The following is a 10,068-nucleotide window of genomic DNA, read 5'->3' on the forward strand; positions in this document are numbered from 1 at the left end:
TTCAACAATTACTTCAGCCCTAATAAAATCTAGTCATTGAACAGGTGAGATTCAGCCAAAGGCCGGATGAATCCATCGATTCATTTATAAACAGCTTGTACAGACTGGCCCGTGGTGGGGCTATGGAACTTTAAAATGCCAGTTAATCTGCGGCTGCATTGTCGTCAGCGTGTTCGATGAGGCTCTATTGAACTTTTGCAAACCAAGGATGATTTGAGTTCGAGAAGCCTGTTTGCGAGGCAGGTGGAATTGTGATGTACTCCGGGGAGATGTTGATCCAGTTATGTTGGGGAGACCCCTCCCACAGAAAAGCCAAGATCGCCAAAGAGGCGGGAAGAACCCTTCCACCTATTTTAAAATGTTCCGGATGCGGCGCCAATAAATAGCATCGCCAAATTCCCAATGGGGAAAGCCCCAAACTGCAGCAGACATTGGAGTCAACTCATTACTCAGCGAACCAGCCTTGAATGAAGAAACACAGTCCCACTGGGCCACAGGAGGAGATGGCGGGTCTTTCACTCGCTCTTTGCAGACAGGCTGGAAGAGGCAGAAACAGGATTGCAGCAGCCATGACGGTAACTACCTGCTACAGGAGCTCCTCGGACTTGGCTGGCTCTTTTGAGATGGAGTTCGGGAGAATGAAGCCATCACAGAGGCAGATGACACTACTCCCTTTGACTCCACTGCCAATGATCGTGAAGTCTTCATCGTTACTTTTTGAGGAGAATCATCCTTTTGTTGAAGGGTGCTAATAAAGAGGTGAATTTGTCTTCTAATCCCACCAGTGACGTGCATCAATGATTGTAAGCAGCCAGGGAGAATGAGACCCTTAACTCCAAGTTGGATCGAACCAACAGTGAAAGTTCAAAGCTTATTAATTTGTAGAAAAGTAAGTCAGAGCTCGCACTTTGGTCTCATCAGTGAGCCTTGGAGCATTCCAGCTACCTCTCAGTAAACAATCGGAGGCCCAACCTACAGAGCTTCTACAGCTGAAGGGTGCCTTAGGAAAACTTTAAGTCCAACATTAAAGTTGAACGCATTGAAATTAAGCAAGAGTGGGAGAAGCCTAACCACCTAAAAGAGAAGGCTGAGCTGAAAAGCCCAGCTATTAGACCCAGTCACACAGCACTGCGAAGTCACAGAGGGGGATTTACACATTAGAAATGGTGCAATAGAAGAAAGGGAACCTATTGTAGTACCAGAAGGTATAAATGCGGTGCCGCACCTAAAGAAATGATCACAGCCTTAGATGGAAGAGTTTTCCATAGAGCAACTATCTGAAGTACTGACACTAGCTATCTTTCCTATCACTGCTGGCACTCTTGTAGTAACAACGGCCAAAGCTAATGTTGAACTTTCAAGTAAGTATGCAGACCAGAATACTGCACAGGAACTTCCCATAGATCCCAGTCCTGGAGCTTATTCCATTGTTGGTGATGGCACAATCCTTCTTTGTCCCGCTGACTCGGAGAACCCACTGTCTGCAGCAGAGCAGCCTCATGCTGGAGCTAGCATGGAAATTACACCACTACCTACAGAAAGTGAAATCCCTACCCTCAGTGGTAGGGAAGTTCCCCCCTTACCTTGTCATTGTAAGAGTCACAGTCCAGGAGCCAGCAGCTGTCACCCCGCTCCATCAAAGGGTTTGCCTTCCAAGGAGAAGATAAGGGGACACATGCATCCTACCCTCCCTCCAAAAGAGCCATTGGCAAAAAGGGATGGGGGCAAGGAAGGGAGGTGAGGTAGGAGTTGAATGGGAAACTGCCAAAAGTACAGGAGGCTAACAGATGGCGGGAATGTAATGTAAATAGATTCATAATTTTTTGAGGTTAGATTTTGGCTGGAGATGTAGAGTAAAGGGTTAATGGTCGTGTTAATTAGGCAACGATGCTAATGATGATGGGATAATTACATAAGATTCGGATGCCCGAGTGACCCCAAGGGAACAAGACGCCGAACGGTCTGTGTCCAGAGACTAATGTGCTCACCACGAGGTCTTGGATATAAATAGCTGTAAATAAATAGCTTCAAGATAAACTAAATACAGACCATCTCCAAGTCGCTTAGACAGTCAATGAAACCTCACCCAGCCACAAAACACCGCACGCAAACAGGCAACAACCCAAACCAACTGGGGGACATGGATTTAAGGTTTTGGGAAACAGATAGAGTGGGGATGGGAATAAACGCAGCGAGTGGTGATGACCTGGAACTCGCTGCCCACGAGGGTGGTGAATGAATGAATGAATTCAAAAAGGAAATTGGATGGACGCTTGAGGGAAATAAACTTGCCGGGACACGGGGATAGAGCGGGGGGAATGGGGCTGACAGGATTGGTGTAGAGAGAGCCAGCATGGACTCGAGAATTCATTTGCCAATTGCACCCCCCATTCTGCAAGTTTGTTAATGGTCACTTGGATTTTCTTATAGCCTCCTTCAGTGTTAACTACACACCTTAAGTTGGTGTTGGGATGTTAAACACACCACCACCACCACGTGTCTACAGGCATTTTGGCATCTTACCTGTGCTCTCCTCCCATTCGAAATGATCAATTTCGTCCTCGTACACTTGGAGGTCACCTAGACCAAGCTGTGGCTCAGGGTCTAAGCGCAAAACAGGCATGAGCTCTTGAGACATTCTCGACTCCTAGTACATGCAGCTCATGGAAGGACCTAAAGAGAGACAAAGAGGACAGCCTCGTCACTTAGCGACCGGACAAGAAGGGCACATCAGCTCCAAAAAAGGGCGACTGGGGCAGTTTAGGTTTTCTGATTAAAAGGAAAGCCCCCGCATTTCTATAGCGCCCATTCCGTATTCACCAGAACCGTTTCGCAGCCAATGAAGTGCCATTGGAAGCAGAGTCACAACTGCAATGCCGGAAACCTGACAGCCAACGCGTGCACAGCAAGATCCCACCAAACGGCGACGTGACAATGGCCGGATCGTCTGCTGTTTCTGCGCGATGAATGTGGGCCCCCGGATACCGGGGAAGAGCTTACCCTCCCTCCCAATGGCTCTTCAGTTGAATTACTGGCCGTCGGATCTTTTCCCTCCACCCGGGAGGGCAGACAAGGTGGAGAGGGGAAACACCTCGGTTTAATGTCTAATGTCACCTCCGACAGTGTAGCACCCCCTCAGCGCTGGCACTGGGACTACTGGCCGGGATCATGTGGGCTCTGTGGTGGGACTACTTACAGGATACTGAAAGGCCTGAATAGAGTGGACGTGGGGAAGATGTTTCCATTAGTAGGAGAGACTAGGACCCGAGGGCACAGTCTCAGAGTAAAGGGAAGACCTTTTAGAACAGAGATGAGGAGAAACTTCTTTAGCCAGAGAGTGGGTGAATCTATGGAATTCATTGCCACAGAAGGCTGTGGAGGCCAGGTCATTGAGTGTATTTAAGACCGAGATAGATAGGTTCTTGACTGGTAAGGGGATCAAAGGTTACGGGGAGAAGGCGGGAGAATGGGGTTGAGAAACTTATCAGCCATGATTGAATGGCAGAGCAGACTCGATGGGCCGATTGGCCTAATTTCTGCTCCTATGTCTTATGGGTCTTATGGGACTCGAACCCACACCGCGCTGATTCAGAGGCCAGAGAGTGGGAGCCACAGCTGACACCTAAACTATCGGCCGAGGGGTGCTGGAGAGTTCAGTTTACAAGTGTCTTCAAACCCCGAGAAGCTGCTCAGAAGAGATGCTTCGCGACCGGATTAGCGAATAGGATTAAACTGAGAGAAATTTTAACAAGCCTGCCTGAAATTCTGCACCAAGCAGAGGGATTAAATTCTTTGCTATTTCCTAAGGTACATTAGACTCAGTCTAGCTGACAGTCTGGAAGGAGAGGTTTAAACCCACCACTCAGACTCCTGGGAAATCGGAATCTGTTCCATTTGGGCAGATCGAGCAAGTAACTAAATTCTTTAGAAGAATGCGTACACCTCAGTGAATCAAGATATTGCCCTGATCTCAGGGTTCAGGCCCTCAAATCCCACCAGATCCTCTCTCCTGAATGGGATTACAGCGTTTTAAATCCAAAGAGCCACTATAATCCCAGGATTTTGGGAAAGACGACCAGAATTGTTCTTCCAAGTTGCGTTACCAGTGGCTCTCATTGAACGCTCACATTGCCGGGCCACAGAATTGCACAGAACAGCAGGGGAAACAGGCCATTCGGCCCATTTGCTCGGAGCTGGTGTTTACGCTGTGCACCAAAGTGGATTTATTGGTGACCATCTGATATTCCTGACCCCTACCTGCTCTCCTATGGGCTCTTCCCCCTCCCCGCCCCCCAAGCCCAGCAAGTGGAAACACCTTCTCTACCTACCTTAGAGACCCCGCCCCCTTTGTAAATTTTAAAGACCTCTGTCAGGTCACTCCCCCCCACCACCCCCCCTCAAACCGACTCTTACCATCTTGGGCAGAGAAACATGGGCTGTCACGGCCACCAGGGGAGACACAAAACTGAATTGTATTCGCTTCCTAAAGCCAACGCCATTGTCTAGCATCCAAGAAAGATTTACATTTGTATAGCGCCCTTCAAGGTCACAGGACGTCCCAAAACACGTCACAGCCGACGAGGTGCTTTCTGAAGCGTAGGCGCTGTCGTAATGTCGGAAACGCGGTAGACACTTTGCGCACAGCAAGATCCCACAAACTGTAACACGGTAGAGGCCAGGTAATCGTTATCTTTAGGCGATGCGGGTTGAGGGTTGAGGATTGTGGGTTGAGGGTTGAGGATTGTGGATTGAGGGTTGAGGATTGTGGATTGAGGGTTGAGGGTTGAGGGCTGAGGGTTGAGGGCTGAGGGTTGAGGGCTGAGGGTTGAGGGTTGAGGGTTGAGGGCTGAGGGCTGAGGGCTGAGGGTTGAGGGTTGAGGGTTGAGGATTGAGGGCTGAGGGCTGAGGGCTAAGGGCTGAGGGTTGAGGGCTGAGGGCTGAGGGTTGAGGGTTGAGGGTTGAGGGTTGAGGATTGAGGGCTGAGGGTTGAGGGTTGAGGGTTGAGGGTTGAGGATTGAGGGCTGAGGGCTGAGGGTTGAGGGTTGAGGGCTGAGGGCTGAGGGCTGAGGGTTGAGGGCTGAGGGCTGAGGGTTGAGGGTTGAGGGATGAGGGTTGAGGATTGAGGGCTGAGGGCTGAGGGTTGAGGGTTGAGGGCTGAGGGCTGAGGGTTGAGGGCTGAGGGTTGAGGGTTGAGGGATGAGGGTTGAGGGTTGAGGGTTGACAGAGAAGCCGCTCTCCTCACAGTCTCGCCCACGGGACTTTGAAGATGTTCAGCCCAGAGTGGGAGATCTCGGTTTAGCGCCTCATCTGAAAAGCGGGGCAGTTGAGCGCCCCCCTCCGTACTACCCCGGGGCAGCCAGACCTGGAACATGGCCTCAAAACGATGGCTGGGGGGCTCAGTCCCAGAATCTTGGACACCGAGGCGAGGACATGATACCCACTCAACAGCGGCTGGCTGTAAACAGAGGGTCGCTCCCCAAACTCCAGGTCCCTCAATATGACAATAAATGTCACGGTAAATGAGCCTGCAGTCAGCACAGGAGTGAGTGCAGATTGGCAGTCAGCACACTGACCATAACACTGAAATACAAAGCAAAGCAAGGCTCCCCGACTGGACTGAAATGGAGGCTCTTCTTTACCAAACGAGTCTCCCTCTGACCTGGCTCTTCAATGGGCTTCTGCACTCCCCCCCTGTTATACACATCTGGGCGAGGCCACAGGCCAGTGGTGGTGGTCACCATGTCCCCTGACGTCCTCTTGCCGAGACCTGCACGTTGTTTCAGGCTGAGGTCACCCAGCTCGCGGTGTCGATACCGCAATAGTGGCCGGAACGGCAAAAGGACCCAGTTGCAATCGGCCAAAGGCAGCCGGGGAAACGGTGGGGAACCAATCCCCGGTCAAATCTGGCAGGATCCAATTCAGCAGCAGCTTTCCAAGAGGGAACTGGATGAAGACTAATTGGACAGCCCTTTCAAAGAGCTGGCACAGGCACGATGGGCTGAATGGCCTCCTTTTATGCCTTAGGGGTCTATAATTCGGTGAAATTGGTCTGTTTAAAACAAATAATAAAATCTGGTTTATCCCTTTTCCGGGAAACCACAAACCTTCTGGGTTGGGTGGAGGCGGGCGGGTGGGGGGGGTAGGTTAGTGTGGGTTGAGTGGGGGGTGGGTGAGGGTGGGCAGGGGAGGGGGTAGGTTAGTGTGGGTTGAGTGGGGGGTGGGTGAGGGGGGGCGCGGGAGGGGTAGGTTAGTGTGGGTTGAGTGGGGGGTGGGAAGGGGAGGGGGTAGGTTAGTGTGGGCTGGGTGGGGGGTGGGTGAGGGTGGGCGGGGGTGGGGGTAGGTTAGTGTGGGCTGGGTGGGGGCGTGGGTGAGGGTGGGGGAGGGGGTAGGTTAGTGTGGGTTGAGTGGGGGTGGGCGGGGAGGAGGTAGGTTAGTGTGGGCTGGGTGGGGGTGTGTGGGGGAGGGCGGGGGAGGGGGTAGGTTAGTGTGGGCTGGGTGGGGGGTGGGTGAGGGTGGGGGAGGGGGTAGGTTAGTGTGGGCTGGGTGGGGGGGTGGGTGAGGGTGGGCGGGGGAGGGGGTAGGTTAGTGTGGGCTGGGTGGGGGGGTGGGTGAGGGTGGGCGGGGGAGGGGGTAGGTTAGTGTGGGCTGGGTGGGGGGTGTGTGGGGGAGGGCGGGGGAGGGGGTAGGTTAGTGTGGGCTGGGTGGGGGGTGGGTGAGGGTGGGCGGGGGAGGGGGTAGGTTAGTGTGGGCTGGGTGGGGGGTGTGTGATGGAGGGCGGGGGAGGGGTAGGTTAGTGTGGGTTGAGTGGGGGTGGGCGGGGGAGGGGGGTAGGTTAGTGTGGGTTGAGTGGGGGTGGGTGAGGGAGGGGGGTACGTTAGTGTGGGTTGAGTGGGGGCTGGGTGGGGGTGGGCGTGGGAGGGGGAGAGGTTATTGTGGGTTGAGTGGGGGGTAGGTTAGTGTGGGCTGGGTGGGGGGTGGGTGAGGGTGGGCGGGGGAGGGGGTAGGTTAGTGTGGGTTGAGTGGGGGGTGGGTGGGGGTGGGCGGGGAGGGGGTAGGTTAGTGTGGGTTGAGTGGGGGGTGGGTGGGGGTGGGCGGGGGAGGGGGTAGGTTAGTGTGGGTTGAGTGGGGGGTGGGTGGGGGTGGGCGGGGGAGGGGGTAGGTTAGTGTGGGTTGAGTGGGGGGTGGGTGGGGGTGGGCGGGGGAGGGGGTAGGTTAGTGTGGGTTGAGTGGAGGTGGGTGAGGGAAGGGGGGTAGGTTAGTGTGGGTTGAGTGGGGGTGGGCGGGGGAGGGGGGGTAGGTTAATGTGGGTTGAGTGGGGGATGGGTGGGGGTGGGCGGGGGAGGGGGAGAGGTTATTGTGGGTTGAGTGGGGGGTAGGTTAGTGTGGGCTGGCTGGGGGGTGGGTGAGGGTGGGCGGGGGAGGGGGTAGGTTAGTGTGAGTTGAGTGGGGGGTGGGTGGGGGTGGGCGGGGGAGGGGTAGGTTAGTGTGGGTTGAGTGGGGTCGGGGTGGGGGTGGGCGGGGGAGGGGGAGAGGTTATTGTGGGTTGAATGAGGGTGGGCGGGGAGGGGGTAGGTTAGTGTGGGTTGAGTGGGGGTTGGGTGAGGGTGGGCGGGGGAGGGGTAGGTTAGTGTGGGTTGAGTGGGGGTGGGCGGGGGAGGGGGGGTAGGTTAGTGTGGGTTGAGTGGGGGTTGGGTGAGGGTGGGCAGGGGAGGGGGGTAGGTTAGTGTGGGTTGAGTGGGGGTTGGGTGAGGGTGTGTGGGGGAGGGGGGTAGGTTAGTGTGGGTTGAGTGGGGGCTGGGTGGGGGTGGACGGGGGAGGGGGAGAGGTTATTGTGGGTTGAGTGAGGGTGGGCGGGGGAGGGGGTAGGTTAGTGTGGGTTGAGTGGGGGGTCGGTGAGGGTGTGCGGGGGAGGGGGTAGATTAGTGTGGGTTGAGTGGGGGGTGGGTGAGGGAGGGGGTAGGTTAGTGTGTGTTGAGTGGGGGGTGGGTGAGGATGGGCGGGGGAGGGGGGTAGGTTAGTGTGGGTTGAGTGGGGGGTGGGTGAGGGTGGGCGGGGAGGGGGTAGGTTAGTGTGGGTTGAGTGGGAGGTGGGTGAGGGTGGGCGGGGAGGGGGTAGGTTAGTGTGGGTTGAGTGGGAGGTGGGTGAGGGTGGGCGGGGGAGGGGTAGGTTAGTGTGGGTTGAGTGGGGGTGGGTGAGGGTGGGCGGGGGTAGGTTAGTGTGGGTTGAGTGGGGGTGGGTGAGGGTGGGCGGGGGAGGGGGTAGGTTAGTGTGGGTTGAGTGGGAGGTGGGTGAGGGTGGGCGGGGGAGGGGGTAGGTTAGTGTGGGTTGAGTGGGGGGTGGGTGAGGGTGGGCGGGGGAGGGGGGTAGGTTAGTGTGGGCTGGGTGAGGGTGGGCGGGGGAGGGGGTAGGTTAGTGTGGGCTGGGTGGGGGGTGGGTGAGGGTGGGCGGGGGAGGGGGTAGGTTAGTGTGGGCTGGGTGGGGGGTGGGTGAGGGTGGGCGGGGGAGGGGGGTAGGTTAGTGTGGGTTGAGTGGGGGGTGGGTGAGGGTGGGCGGGGGAGGGGGTAGGTTAGTGTGGGCTGGGTGGGGGGTGGGTGGGGTTGGGCGGGGGAGGGGGTAGGTTAGTGTGGGTTGAGTGGGGGGTGGGTGAGGGTGGGCGGGGGAGGGGGTAGGTTAGTGTGGGCTGGGTGGGGGGTGGGTGGGGTTGGGCGGGGGAGGGGGGTAGGTTAGTGTGGGTTGAGTGGGGGGTGGGTGAGGGTGGGCGGGGGAGGGGGGTAGGTTAGTGTGGGCTGGGTGGGGGGTGGGTGAGGGTGGGCGGGGGAGGGGGGTAGGTTAGTGTGGGCTGGGTGGGGGGGGAGGGGTGAGTGTGGCAAGGGGCATTTCCGTTGCGTTCGCCAGGCTTGTCCGACATTCTCCACGCGTGGGGAAACCTTCCCACTCTGGAGAATTCCCGCTCCGATTCTGAACACTTTCTGCCCGGATTCAGCACCCAGGTGCCTCCCCCTCCCCCACACTCAGTGCCCCCCCCTCCCCTCCCCTCCCCCTCCACACACGGCGCGTGTCCTCAGCGAGTTTCGGCCTCTGACCCTCCTGCCAGAGAGAGAGGTGGGGGTGGGGGGGGTCTTCCCGCTGCTGCAGGGATCTGGACAAGCGACTCACCTCCTTGCTACCCCTGGCACCCCCTCCCCGCCCAGCTCCTCCTTTCCCGAGGCTCAACGTTGGGCACAGAGTCACTGTCCCGGCCGGTGTGTGGAGGAGGGAAGCAGCTGCTGACCACTCAGCCATCGAGGGAGGTGATCGGCAAGTGCCGGCCCCTCTGGCAGCTGCTATCGCTTTAACCTACGCAGGGAACTCTCACCAGCTCCTGTCCAATTCTTCCTCCCAACAGATAAACGCCGCTGGGTCGTTAAATCCCAAATCTCAGACATTGCAAAAGCTGTTTCCCCCAAACAGAAGCATGTCACCCGCCCCCTGTTTCCTCTCTTCATCTAAACTCCTCCGACAGGCGCTGTCATGGGGCTAAACACCAGAGACAAGACTCGTCTCGTGACAGCAAGCGGACTGGATCATTTGAAAACTTGGGGAAGGAATCCAGAAGGGGCTGGGAGGGAGGGGCAAGTATCGAGGAGAGTCGGCCAGATCTGTGCCCAGGAGGTGCTGGGTGGTTCCTGACCCGGGGGGTGGGGGGTGGGTGAAGTGGGAGACGCAGAGATCACAGCAAACAGGGGGCCTGCTAGAGGCCGCTGGGTAACTGGCCCGCGGCTGACGAAGGGTTAAGGGCTGTAACCGTGGGGAATGAGGAGATGCCCCCAGGTTCGGTTTCAGTCTCAAATTTCACAGAGGCAGGAGGGCCAGGCTCACATCTCACACCCTGTACAGCATCGCTGCTGGACTCGGCAGGGTCGGGGGGGCGGGGATTCTGGAGTGGGGGGTGGGGGGAGGTGGAGGCAGGAGTTGGGGTGGGGGGAGGGCAGAGAGGGTGGGGGGGGGGAGGCCGGTTTCGTAAAGTTTTCTAACTCCGTGGGCCTGGAGTGAGCCCAGGATCCGGGCCGGTATTCCCGCTGTCAGAGG

The 10,068-nt window shown here is 57.0% G+C and overlaps 1 protein-coding gene across 4 annotated transcripts in view; it reads right to left on the reverse strand.

Moving 5' to 3' along the window:
- LOC144671765 (phospholipase D2-like) overlaps positions 1-10,068 on the reverse strand; it is a 93,770-nt gene that overhangs the window by 65,996 nt on the left and 17,706 nt on the right. For 2 of the 4 annotated variants that reach the window (XM_078533785.1, XM_078533784.1), the window contains one exon: positions 2,524-2,673. In XM_078533785.1, coding sequence (XP_078389911.1) covers positions 2,524-2,638 — 115 coding nt within the window. In that variant the 5' untranslated portion in view covers positions 2,639-2,673. Of the gene's footprint in view, positions 1-2,523; positions 2,674-9,156; positions 9,176-9,355; positions 9,470-10,068 lie in introns of those variants that run through there. The other 2 variants (XM_078533783.1, XM_078533786.1) reach the window with 2 other exon arrangements.

The sequence above is a fragment of the Cetorhinus maximus genome, chromosome 34 (genome assembly GCF_964194155.1).
Source record: "Cetorhinus maximus chromosome 34, sCetMax3.hap1.1, whole genome shotgun sequence".
Lineage (NCBI taxonomy): Eukaryota > Metazoa > Chordata > Chondrichthyes > Lamniformes > Cetorhinidae > Cetorhinus > Cetorhinus maximus.